The 14176-nt window shown below is 40.2% G+C and overlaps 1 protein-coding gene across 1 annotated transcript; it reads right to left on the bottom strand.

Moving 5' to 3' along the window:
- Nucleotides 1-11671: 11671 nt before the first annotated feature.
- Nucleotides 11672-12312, bottom strand: LOC125915026 (60S ribosomal protein L17-like). Its single transcript, XM_049620654.1, has one exon. It carries the CDS (start codon nucleotides 12266-12268, stop codon nucleotides 11714-11716), a length of 555 nt encoding a protein of 184 aa, XP_049476611.1. The 5' UTR covers nucleotides 12269-12312; the 3' UTR covers nucleotides 11672-11713.
- Between the last annotated feature and the right edge of the window lie 1864 nt (nucleotides 12313-14176).

Here is a 14176-nt window from a genome sequence, read left to right as displayed (position 1 = left end):
ACCTTCATACTGCACTGGCTGCACTGGTTTTGCATTCCCACCAACAATGTAATAGGGTTCCCCTTTCTCCACATCCACAGCAACACCTATTGTTTCTTGTGTTGGTGATTTTAGCCATTCTGACAGGTGTGAGGTAATATCTCACTGTAGTTTGAATTTGTATTTTCTTCATGATGAGTGACGTTAAGCATCTTTTCATGTGTCTGTGGCTCTCTGTAGGTCTTCTTTGGAAAATTGTCTTTTCGTGTCTTCTGCCCATTTTTTGATTGGATTATTTGTTTCTTGGGTGTTGAGTTTTGTAAGTTCTTTTTGTAATTTGGATACTAACCCTTTATCTGATATGTCATTTACAAATATCTTCTCTCATTCCATAAGTTGCCTTTTAGTTTTATTGATTGTTTCCTTTGCTATGCAGTAGCTTTTTTATCTTGATGAAGTCCTAATAGTTTATTTTTGCTTTTGTTTCCCTTGCCATAGGAGGCATCTCTAGTAAGAAGTTGCTACGGCCAGTATCAGAGAGGTTACTGCCTGTGTTCTCTTCTAGGATTTTGATAGTTTCCTGTCTCATATTTTGGTCTTTCATCCACTTTATTTTTATATATGGTGTAAGAAAGTGGTCCAGTTTCGTTCTTTTGCATGTTGTCCAGTTTTCCCAACACGCTTTGTTGAAGAGACCATCTTTTTTCCATTGGATATTCTTTCCTGCTTTGTCAAAGCTTAATTGACCATATCTTTGTGGATTCATTTCTGGGTTTTCTATTCTGTTTCATTGATCTAAATGTCTATTTGTGGCAGTACCATACTGTCTTGATCACTACAGCTTTGTAATATAACTTGAAGTGTGGAATTGTGATGCCTGCAGCTTTCCTTTTCTTTTTCAAGATTGCTTTGGCTGTTCGGGGTCTTTTGTAGTTTCATACACATTTTAGGATTGCTTGTTCCAACTCTGTGAAAAATGCTGTTGGTATTTTGGTAGGGAATGCATTAAATGTGTAGATTACTTTGGGTAGTATAGACATTTTAACAATATTTGTTCTTCCAATCCATGAGCATGGAATTGTTTTCCATTTCTTTGTGTCATCTTCAATCTCATTCATCAGTGTTTTCATAGTTTTCAGTGTACAGATCTTTTACCTCTTTGGTTAGGTTTATACCTAAGTATCTTATAGTTTTTGGTGCAATTGTAAATGGGATTCCTTCATTTCTCTTCTGCTTCATTATATATTGGTGTATAGAAATACAACATATTTATGTATTTTTGTTTTGTTTCCTGTGATTTTACTGAATTTGTATATCAGTTCTAGCAATTTTTTTTGTGAGTCTTTTGCGTTTTCAATATAGAGTATCATGTCATCTGCAAATAGTGAAAGTTTGATTTTTTTCCCTGCCAGTTTGGATGCCTTTTATTACTTTTTGTTGTCTGATTGCTGAGGTTAGGACTTCTAATACTATGTTAAATAACAGTGATGAGAGTGGATATCCCTGTTTTGTTCCTGACTGTAGAGGAAAAGCTCTCAGTTTTTTTTCATCATTGAGGATGATTTTAGCTATGGGTCTTTCATATATGCCCATCATTATGTTGAGGTGTGTTCCCTCCAGCTGCACTTTGTTGAGGGTTTTTGTCATCATGAATGGATGTTGTACTTAGTCAAATGCTTTTTCTGCATCTGTTGAAAGGATCATATGGTTCTTATCCTTTCTTTTATTAATGTGGGGTTTCATGTTGATTTATTTGTGAATATTGAACCACTCTTGCAGCCCAGGAATAAATCCCACTTGATTCTGGTGAATGATTCTTTTAATGTACTATTGAATTTGGTTTGCTAGTATTTTATTGAGAAGTCCTAATTTCTAATACTAATTTCTCACCTAATTGGATGACTTTAGGTAAGTCTCTTAATACCCTTGGGACTTTTTTCCCCTAGTAATTAAATGTATTTCTGTTGGTCTAATATTTTTTTTAATTTAATTTTTTTTTTTAATTTACATCCAAATAGTTAGCATATAGTGCAACAATGATTTCAGGAGTAGATTCCTTAATGCCCCTTACCCATTTAGCCCATCCCCCTTCCCACTACCCCTCCAGTAACCCTGTTTGTTCTCCATATTTAAGAGTCTCTTATGTTTTGTCCCCCTCCCTGTTTTTATATTATTTTTGTTTCCCTTCCCTTATGTTCATCTGTTTTGACTCTTAAAATTCTCATATGAGTGAAGTCATATGATATTTGTCTTTCTCTGACTAATTTTGCTTAGCATAATACCATCCCATTCCATCCAAGGTCTAATGTGTTTTTGATTGCCTCCTACATGGATGAACTTTTCAGAACAATGGGAAGGATGCATGGATAAAACAGCTGCATCTCCTGAGTCTGACAGGTTGAAACACTACCTTACATTGTAATGTATACAAGGATAGAAATGTATCCAAAGCAAAAAGTCTGTTTTGTCATTCACTCTGGACTGAATGTTGGCTTCACCCTAAACCTCATATGTTAAAGCCCTAATCCCCAATGTGATGGTATGTCTACTAAACATCACCCCACATGTAGTTTGTGATCAAGTCTTTTGTAGGTGGAGCCTTTGGGAGGTTATTGGGTCATGAGCACCGTTATGGGAAGAGACATGAGAGAGATTATCTCAGACTCCACCTTTTGAAGGCATGGCAAGAAGGTAGGCACCTGCAAAACAGGAAATGGGTCCTCACCAGACACTGAATCAGCAGCAAGTTGATCTTGGGGACTTCCCAGCCTCCAGGACTATGAGAAATAAATGTTTGTCTTTTATTTTATTTTATTTTATTTTATTTTATTTTATTTTATTTATTTTATTTTATTTTATTTATTTTATTTTTAATGTTCATTTATTTTTGAGAGAGAGACAGAGTGTGAGTGGGGAAGGGGCAGAGAGAGAGAGGGAGACACAAAATCTGAAACAGGCTCCAGGCTCTGAGCTGTCAACACAGTCTGACATGGGGCTCAAACTTGGGAACAGTGAGACCAATATCTGACATGAAGTTGGACGCCTAACTGACTGAGCCACTTAGATGCCCCGGTAAATGTTTGTTTTTAAACCATTCTATCTATGGTATTTGTTACAGCTGACCAAGATGACTAGGGCAGTCATTCATACAATTTGCAAATATTGAACCACACTTGTGGCCCAGGAATAAATCCCACCTGATCCTGTTGAATGATTCTTGTTTTTTATCCATTTCCACACCTTATGTCTTTTTATTGGAGCATTTAGTACATTTACATTCGGATAGATATGTATTTAGTACCATTTTATTGCTTGTTTGGTCATTGTTTCTTGTCTTTGTCACTTGTGGTCTTTCCTTTCCATTCAAAGAGTCCCCTTTAATATTTGTTGCATGGCTGGTTTAGTGGTCATGAACTCATTTAGGTTTTTTTGGTTTTTTTTTTTTTTTTTTTTTTTTTTTTTGTCTGGGAAACTCTTTATCTCTCCTTCTATTCTGAATAATAGCCTTGCTGGATAGAGTATTCTTGGCTGCAGATTTTTCCCATTCAGCACTTTGAATATATCATGCCCCTCCCTTCTTGCCTGCCAAGTTTCTGCTGAGAAATTTGTAGCTAGCCTTATAGGTTTTCCCTTGTAAGCTAAGGATTACTTTTCTTTTGCTGCTTTTAAGACTTTTTTCTTCATCATCACTATCTTTTGTATATTTAATTACAACATGTCTTGGTGTTGGCCTGCTTTTGTTGATTTTGATGGGTGTCCTCTGTTCCTGGATCTGGATGTCTTTTTTTTCCCCCAGATTTGGGAAGTTTTCAGTTATTATTTCTTCAAATAAATTTTCTTCCCCCTTTTCTCTCTCTTCTTCTTTTGGGACTCCTATAATACAAATGTTATTACATTTGACTGTGTTCCCTAAGTCTATTCTCATGTTCCATACTTCTTCTTTCTCTCTTTTGTTCAGCTTCATTATTTTCCATTATTCTGTCTTCCATATCACTAACTCATTCCTCTGCTTCTTCTAGTCTTGTGTTCATTGCATCAAGCCTGTTTCTGGTCTCAGTTATGGCATTTTTTTTTTTTTTTGACTGATTCTTTTTTTTATCTCTTTTATCTCTGTTGTAGGGGTCTCCCTGAAGTCCTCCATTTTTTATCTCAAGTCCAGTGAGTATCCTTATGATTGTTGCTTTAAATTCCCCACCAGGTATGTTACTTATATCTATTTTGCTTAGATCTCTGGCCATGACCTTGTCTTGTTCTTTCATTTGTGATGAATTCCTCCACCTTAGCATTTTGTCTAAGTCTCTGTCTTCTTTTTTGTGTTAGAAAAGCCTGTTATGTTTCTCACTGCTGAGAGTAATGGCTTTATGAAGAAGAGCTTCTATAGTATCCAGGGCCTGGCTCTTCAAGGAGGGTGTCTGGTTTGTGCTGTGTGTGCTCTGCTGTTGTGTTTTGGTTACTCTCTCCTTCAGGCCAGTCATCTGCAGAGACTCTTCTTGCCTGCAGTGGGCAGTGTTTGATCCTTGGCCAGAGTGGCAAATCTTAACTAGAGATGCTCTAGTCTGCTTGATAAATGAGACCTGATGCTACTTCAACTAGAACTGGTGCCCTGCAGAACTCTCTGGTCAGGAGACATGGTGTGGACATGTGGCAAGTTTAACAGAGTGGGGCAGTCCTGCCAGACCACATGGTGTGGGACTTGGTGTAAGCAGGTTAGGCAACCACTGTGAGCACTGCCTTGCTCCCGCAAGTGGCTCTGTTTTGATGCTGAAAGGTGGGGGAGGAAAATGACACCAGCCAGCTCCTTTGTCCCCAGAAAGGCATCTCTGCGAAAGCTTCCTTTCAGGGAAGCACTCCACGAAGAAAGAATAATCTCCCCTCTGTATAACCCATGCATTTTTCAGATTGCTTTTTCCATACTGTCCACCTGTGGTTGTTTGACTGCCAGGAACAGCAAGTGCTCTCAGGGCTCTATCCCAGCCAAGCCTACTGACTTTTAAAACTCCGGGCTTAAAACACAAAACAAAACAAAACAAAAACAAAACAAAACTCTAGGCTTTAGGGATGTGGTATGGGCAGGCCCTGCACTGGTCTTTTGGGGAAGGGTCTTGTAGTGGTGGGATTCAAGCAGGTTTTACTGAGAAGAGCAGTGGCACCAGAGAACAGTGGTGTGTGACTTGGAGTAAGCAGGCTAGGTGGCCAGTGTCAGGGCTGAATTGCCCTCCACAGGTGGGTAGGCATTCAGGCTGAGGGACATTGGAGGGGCAATTTTCCCCAGAGAGGCATCTCTGTGAACACTACCCCTCTGGGATGCACTCCAAGAAAAGCAAATAATCTCCCCCATGTGTGACCCAAGTGTTCTTCAGATCTCTGTTTCCACACTGTCTCTGGGTTGTTTGCCTACCTTCTCTCCAGGAGGAGGGCAATACCCACAGGTCTCTATCCTAGCCAAGTCCACTGACCTTTAAAACTCCAGTCTTTAAGCCCCACTGGTTGCAATAACTTAAAAATCAGCTTCTCTCTTTTTCCCAGCCAGTGCCTTTCGGAAATGTTCTTGTGCACTCCCCTTTGTGCTCCTCTCTCTCTTGCCTTTCTCTTCCCCCACGGCTCCCTCCCCTTTGCAGCACCCATGATCCATTTCTCCCCCAAACCATCTCTCTGCAGTTCCTACCTTCTTTGATGTGGCCTCTTCTCTCCCTGTAGTTGTGGTGTTTATTCTGTCAGTCTTTAGGTTATTTCTGGGGTATTTAGAATAATTTGGTAGTTGCCTAGCTGTGTTCATGAGATGAGGTGAGCCTAGCGTCCTCCTACTCCACTGCCATTTTCTCAAATTCCTAAAGGCCTTTTTAACAGCTGTAGTGCAAGGTAACGATAGGTCTATAGTAGAGAGAGAGAGTGATCTAGCAAAAGTGATAAGTAGGAAGGGATTCATAAAGAAGGTAGGAATTCAAATTAAACTTTTAGGAAAATGCATAATATTTAAAGAGAACCAAGAAAGTCAGTTTCAGATAGGAAAGAACCCAGAGCAGTAAAAGTGAAGAATTTGTGTGGGAGCTGTTTGCACCTTTCTTTTGTTGTGCTTTGGCCTTGGTATGGGACAGAAAGAAAATGTAAGTTGAATCTGGATGGAGAGTTATAAAAACCAAAGGGTTTGTTTTATTTTATAAGTAGTGGAGAGGCACAGAATGTTTTTAGTGAAGATATGATGAGATAATTCGTTGATGAGAACATTCTGGAATGCATATGAAAGATGAGTAGGAGTGGGGAAAGACAAAGAAGATAAGGCATACCCAATCCATAGGTTCTGGAAGTAGTCAGGTATGAGGCAATTTGAGCCTGAACTTGGAAGGTAAAGAAAAGACGAGATGTGAGAAGATATGGACTCATGCTTAGAATGTTGCTGTGGAGCATGGAACATGAATATCTCTCTAGTAATTGGGCTGCTTTCTGGCATTCAGTTCTGAGAGACTTCTGTTCAGACTTGAAGCAAAAATAGGTGTTATATTGATATCTGTTTGTTCCCTTCATAAGAAGTTGATGAAATGCTACTTATTACAAATGCAATGCACACTGTCACCCTCAGTTATTATTCAGAGTTCAGTTTACCAGCAGCCTAGCAAGGGATTTGACCCCTGCAGCAAGGACATAGGGAAAGTCAAGCTAATCTCCATCACTGTTCATTTGGCTGTTCCATAAATAAAACCAAAAGGAGCAGAATAGACATGCCTTAAAGAAAACCTCCGTGCCAAGTGCTATATTAGGTGCAGCATATGTACAGATAAACCCAACTTAACTTGGATGGAGTTTATGGGCCCAGAAAGCTAACAACCAGAAAATATAATTTCAGTGTGTGATAGCTACAACAAAGACATTCACAAAGTGCTTTGGGACACAAGTAGTCTTGTGATCATAACATGATGACCTCAGTCAAAATTGGATTTCCAAGTTGTCTGAACTTTTCAATATCTTTTTATTTTTTTTTTTTTTAATTTTTTTTTTCAACGTTTTTTATTTATTTTTGGGACAGAGAGAGACAGAGCATGAACGGGGGAGGGGCAGAGAGAGAGGGAGACACAGAATCGGAAACAGGCTCCAGGCTCCGAGCCATCAGCCCAGAGCCTGACGCGGGGCTCGAACTCACGGACCGCGAGATCGTGACCTGGCTGAAGTCGGACGCTTAACCGACTGGCCACCCAGGCGCCCCTCAATATCTTTTTAAACTATCTCTCATTATAGTACTCTTACAGTTGAAGGGAAAATCTAATTGCTCTGATTATATATATATATATATATATATATATATATATATATATATATATATATTTAAACAGAAGAATGTTTAGATCACCTATTAAAAATTTCATCCTTTGTAGATTCAGTAAATTAGAAATGCCTTATTTACTTATTTGCTTTAGTGCTTATGTGGTTATACTTTTATTTTAAAAACACTAGGACCCAGAAATTATACTACTAGGTATTCACCCGAAGGATACAAAAATACTGATTCAAAGGGGCACATGCACCCCAATGCTTATAGTAGCATTATTAACAATAGCCAAACTATGGAAAGAGCCCAAATGTGTATTGATCGATGAATGGATAAAAATGTGAGATAGATAGATAGATAGATAGATAGATAGATATAGATAGATAGATTGATCTCCACAATGGAATATTACTCGGTATCAAAGAGAATGAAATCTTGCCATTTGCAATGCCATGGATGGAGCTATAGTGTATTATGCTAAGTCAATCAGAGAAAGACAAATACCATATGATTTCATTCATGTGTGGAATTTAAGAAACAAAACAGATGAACATGTGGAAAGGGGGAAAAAAGAGAGGGAAGCAAACCATAAGAGACTCTTAACTATAGAGAACAAACTGGGGGTTGATGTAGGGGGAGAGGGGCTAAATGGGTGATGGGCATTAAGAAGGGCACTTCCTGTGATGAGAACTGGGTTTTATGTGTAAATGATGAATCACTAAATTCTACACCTGAAATCAACTTTACCACATATGTTAACTAACTAGAATTTAAATAAAAACTTGAAAAAAAGAAAACTAAATGCCAAACAAAACTAAACAAAAACAAAAAACTACTATAGGTCTCCTCCATAGATCTCCTCCAAAGCACTTTCCTATCAATTGTCTCACATCTCTCTTGATTTTCACAAGGGGCTCCCTGCATGAATAGGTACTTGAGATACCTTTTGTGTTAAATTGATCTGAATTGACTTGAGTAACAACCCTGCTGAAAACAGCAACTACCAGTGTTGCTATTCAGTTAAGAGACTGGGCTCTGAATTCAGGCCCCCTGGTTTGATTGCCAGCTTTGCTCACTAACCATGTGACTTTAAGACAAAACACTGAACACTCTGTCCCTGTTTCCTTATGTGTAAATTAGAGATAATAAAGGCTCCTGCCTTGTAGAACAGTTGGTGAATCAAGTGAAAAAATCCATATAAAGAGTACATTAAGCAATCTCAAATATTAGTAGATACTATCAACCTTATTTTATAGATGAGCATAGTGAACTGTAAGGAGATTAAGTGTCTTGCTTAAATTTACACAGGTGGCAGGCTGAAGTTTTAAGACACATCTTTTCCAAGAACCTTTAAAAAGTTAGAATCATGACTAGTATTCAGTTAGTACTGAATACCAGATATTTCTGGTCTCTCTTCCAGGTAGGTAAGTGGCAGGTTTGCATTTCTCTTTTGCCAGCTTTACAGAAACATGTAAGCACATAAACAGATTTCTAAGGTTTCTCCCAGGATCTTACAAGGGACACAGAGCTTAAGATTCCTTAGCATCACAGTAAATTCCTATCATCCATCGTCTTTGCTTTATGTGAACGTTTCCATATATATTCTTCTACCCAAAATTTATTTTTTCTTTGGCACTCAAGCTCTTATCCCTGGGAATTACAATCAGCCAAACACCATGTGAATGAATGCTCTCCATGTGAGTGTGGAAGGGTGAGGAGTGCCTGCCATGGTGGCGTGATAAATGCACTGGAACAGCACAGGTCCCTGCATCCCCACTCCAATTCCCGATTAGTGACTCACACTATTCTGGCCTTTATACAGAAAATCTGTAAGTATCATCTGTCTCCCCTTTTTCTTTAAATTAGTCTGTGGGCTTAATGGGCCATAAGATTTTTCCACCAGACTTTCAAGTTGTCAGAAATATATCTGATTCATTTCTTTATTCTTGTGTTTTCCTTGCATATAGTAGGAGCTATATAGTAGGAGCCTGACGTTTACTGAGCAGATAAAGAATGGAAAAAAAAGCCATCACCACCAATGTAATACTCATTGTAGCAGCTGGCAAATATTATGAAGTATTTGCTAGCAATCAAAAGTCAGCTAACTAGATACACAAGAACTTGGATGTAGCTCCAGGGAAGTTTTGTGAGTGGAAAGGTAAACTCAGAAGGTTGTGTACTGTGTGATCCCATTCATACAGCATTCTTGAAATAATGCCATTATAGAAGTGAAAAGAAAGATAGTAGTTGCCAAGGGTTCCATTAGGGGAAGAGAAAGAGGGTCTACAAAGTGTAGTATGCTGGGGGTGGGGGTGGGCTTGTAGTGAAGGAACAGTTCTCTATGGTGATTGTGGTGGTGGCCATAAGTTGATTTGCAACCCTCCTGGAAGCTTCCAAGGTGTAATCTGAAACCAGCCTTTTGCAGAGGGCAGAGATCTATCAGAGAAAGAGGCAGGTCACTCTAGGTTGGTAGGTTGCAGTTTTAATAAACAAGAGGAACTTCTATATGAGGTTTGTCTTGGGCAGCAGCAAGACAGGTGGATCTGCACTGGCCGGTTAAATCTTAAGAGCCTCTGAGTGCCCAGGTCTAGCTGTAGAGTCAATCGGCAGTCAGGTCTTTTTGACCAGGTTCCCCAACACTGCACAAAGCCACAGATGTGATACAATTGCATACAACTGTACACACAGACACATGCAAGTGAGTATGAACATAACTGGTGAAATCTGAATAAGCCTTGTGGATTGCACCGATGTCAATCTCCTGGTATTTATATTGTATGCTATGCAAGAAGCTACTGTTGGGAGGGCGGGGTAAGGGTGACTGGGACCTCCTTACACTTTTTTTACAACTTCTTGTGAATCTATAACTACTTCAAAAAAAAAAAAATAGGTCAACTAGCTGATGAGAGACCCTGCTTGCCAGACCTAGCCTGTTCTTTGCAGACTTAGCCCTCCTCATCCCCTGCTATTGGTGGCAGCCTCTACACCCTACAGTACAGTTCACTGAACTTGCTTAGGTGAGGGCGCAGGCGACAGAGGGTTTGACCCAAAGGAAAGTGGGAAGACTGGGTGAACAGGGCAGTGGTGGGCCAGGTGGTTTGGACTGGGTTTCAATTTTCAAGCCAGGGGGTCTGTGCCTGCAATTCAGGCTCCTGAGAGCAAGGTTCAGGAACCCCCTGCACTTCTATAGCATTCCTTGGTGGAGATCAAGACCCTTAAAGACCCACAGCTCTGAGAAGATTAGTGTTATCCTTCCCCATTCCCCTGCTAAGCAATATTAAATTATATAGGGTCCTGTATGCCAAGGAGTTGGATTTTATTCTGTGGTAATAGAGAGCACAGATGAATTTTAACAGGGAGAGGAACTTAAAAGATTTACTTTTCAGAAAGCTTATTTGGTAGAGGTAGAAGACATGTATTAAAGTTGGACAACAAGTTTGATGGTTGTGACTAGCAGGAGAGCAATGAGGGAGGCCTGCACTGTGGCCACAGAAGCAGAGAAGATGTACAAGCACCCATTAAGGTAAACTGAAAAGACTTGGTCACAAACTGGATGTGGGGTGTTGTTGAAGAAGGAATAGGGATGATTCCCAGGCTGGAAGAAATGGGAAAATTGAGGAAATGAGAAAACAGTAGAAAAAAAATAAGGTTTGGGGATAAGAATAATAAACTAAATATTTTGCAGTCTGATATGGTGCTCACTATGAGACCTCCATGTGAGCTGTAGAATAGACTGGTGGGCAAATGGTTGTAGCCTTCATGAGAGAGATTTGGGCTGAACATGCTGAAGCTTGCTTGCCCACACACTGAGTCAGACTGTCCAGTTCTTTTCAATAGTGCTGCACACTATGACTTCCACTAAAACTTCCAATCAGCTGTCATTTCTCCTGAGTGTATTTGCAGTCTTCTAGGGTTTAAAAAACTGTTGTCTTTACCCTCTTTCTACAGATGTTCCACTATTTCGAATTCGTTGGTGCTTTGCCAACTTGCTTTACTCATGAAATAAAGAATTTTCTGCATATATAAGCCCTTAGATATTTTCTTGAACAGTGTATTTAATATGATGCTACAACCAGAATTTACAATCAGGAAAGTGCTAAAGACTTGCTATATTCAACACCAGCATTTGTTGCACGATTGGTGGGAGAACAGACTAAAGAAATGCCATGGACTGAAATAGTTTACTAAAAGGTTATTGTATGATTGACTGTCCTAGTCACCTTGGTCAGCTCTAACAAATACCATAGGTTGAGTGGTTTAAAAACAAACATTTATTTCTCATAGTTCTGGAGGCTGGGAAATCCAAGATCAACTTGCTGCTGATTCAGTATCTGGTAAGGACCCAGTTCCTGTTTTGCAGATGGCTACCTTCTTGCTTTGACTTCAAATGGTGCAGACAGAGATCATCTCTCTCATGTCTCTTTTTTTTTTTTTTCTGTTTTTACTTTTATTTGCATGTATTTCATGCAGAATTTACTCCCAGGCCATAAGTTTTTGTTTCTTCAGTTTCTTCTGGGATATCTTTTTCTTCTGTGCAACCTCCTCTTCTGGTTTAGGAACAATCTGCTCTTTTTCAGTAAGGATCATCTCAATGTGGCAGGGAGAGCTCATGTATGGGTTAATCCGACCATGAGCCCTGTAAGTTCTATGCCGCATTTTGGGGGCTTTGTTCACCTGGATGTGCTCAATGACCAGAGAACCTACATCTAAACCCTTAAGTTCAGCATTACTCTCTGCATTTTTAAGCATGTGCAGTAAAAATTCGGCACTCTTTTTGGGCCACCGACCCTGTGTCCAGCCCCACTGTTTGGCCTGGGCACACCTACCAACTCCACCATTGTAGCGTCGGAATGGCACACATTGCTTCTGCAAAGTGACATCTTTCAGATACTTGGTGGCTTTTCGGATATGCATACCCTTGATGACCTGGGCAGTTTCCCATGTGTTCTTAAAGTGAACACGAAGATTTGAACCTCTTGATTTGCATGATTTTGTCGGGTTTTCCGGGTCAAGTGAATAGCGAACCATTTTCAGAGATCACCTCAGGCCGCTTACGGGAAGAGCTCATGTCTCTTTTTATAAGGGTGCTGCTCTCATTCATCATGTCTCCAGCTTCATGACCTAATAACCTCCCAAAGGCTCCACTTACAAAAGACTTGATCACAAACTGTATAGTAGACATACCATTACACTGGGGATTAGGGCTTTAACATATGAGTTTTAGGGTGAAGCAAACATTCAGTCCAGAGCGAATGACAAAACAGACTTTTTACTTTGGATATATTTCTATCGTTCTATACATCACAACGTAATGTAGTGTTTCAACCTGCCAGACTCAGGAGATCCATCTATGTTTTATCCATGTGTCCTTCCCATTGTCCTGAAAAGTTCATGCATATAGGAGGCAACCAAAAATATATTAGAACAACAGAAATACATTTAATTACTAGGGGAAAAAAAATCCCAAGGATGTTAAGAGACTTACCTAAAATCATCCAATTAGGTGAGAAATTAGTATTAGAAATTAGGACTTCTCAATAAAATACTAGCACATCAAATCCAAGAGTACATTAAAAGAATAATTCACCAAAATCAAGTGGGATTTATTCCTGGGATGCAAGGTGGTTTAATATTGACAAATCAATCAACATGATACACCACACATTAATAAAAGAAAGAATAAGAACCATATGATCCTCTCAATAGATGCAGAAAAAGCATTTGACAAAGTACAACATCCATTCTGATAAAAACCTTCAACAAAGTAGGGATAGAGGAAACACCTCAACATAATAATGGCTATATATAAAAGGCTCACAGCTAATATCATCCTCAATGATGATAAAAACTGAGCTTTTCCCCTACAGTCAAGAACAAGACAGGGATGTCCACTCTCACCACTGTTATCTAACACAGTACTAGAAGTCCTAGCCTCAGCAATTAGACAACAAAAAGAAATAAAAGGCATCCAGATGAATCCAACATGAGAAGTAGGGGGACCCAAAGTTCCCTCGTCCCTCAAACACAGCAGTATTGAGGCCAGAAGTCTTGGAATTCTGAAAGTCTGAGCTGCAGAGTGACAGAGATGTCTTCAGGGGACCACGAGGAAAACCTGGTAGGTCATAGGTGCATGATTGTGAACTGGGAGAGATAAAATGGGTGACATAGGCATGGAGGGGAAGGATCCCCTTCTGCAGAGAGACAAAAGAGAAAGAAGCTGTGAAAGTGTAGGATTGTATTTGGACAAGAGAATAATCACAGGCCCGAGATCGGAAAAAAACAGAGGAAAATCCAATTTCTAACTGCAGGGTTTTCTCCAGACTGGAGACAGCTGCCCTGTTCGTGCACCTGGTGAGGTGGGGAGCCAGCCCTGGACTCAGTAACTAGTTCAGAGGCTAGTCCTCAGTAGGAGAAAGCAATCCCCTTCCTTCAGTACTGTGGGAAAAAGGTATATAGCCGTTCAAGGGACAAAGGACCCTGCCTGTGCCAACCAGCTAGAGACCCTTTATGGGCAGGGTGGAGCAGCACTTCCCCAGAACCGGGGTGCACAGTAGTGGGATCCTCTAAGACTTTGAGGCTTCAATCCAAGTGAGCACCAGGGAGGCTCCAGAGTTGGAGGAGCAGGACAAACTGCCTTGTTCATGCCTCTGGGGCACTGTGAAGAGGCCCTTCATCGGTGGGGCAGAGTAGCACTTCCCCAGAACTGGGGCATACAGAGCGGGATCCTTTAAGACATTGGGGTTTAAATTCCAGACAGGCCCCAGGGAGATGTGGGAGACTTTGGAGAAAAAAAAACCCAAACAAAAATGGCCCTTTCACACCCTCACAACAATGTGAGAATGTACTGAACAGAGTGATTTGGGACACCCGGTCCAAGGAGGAGAGACTGGGGTGTTGCCATTTTTCTCCCCATCACCAACAAGGTGGGGCTTCAGG

This window comes from Panthera uncia, chromosome D1, assembly GCF_023721935.1.
Source record: "Panthera uncia isolate 11264 chromosome D1, Puncia_PCG_1.0, whole genome shotgun sequence".
NCBI lineage: Eukaryota > Metazoa > Chordata > Mammalia > Carnivora > Felidae > Panthera > Panthera uncia.
This window is presented reverse-complemented; position numbering and strand designations above follow the sequence as displayed.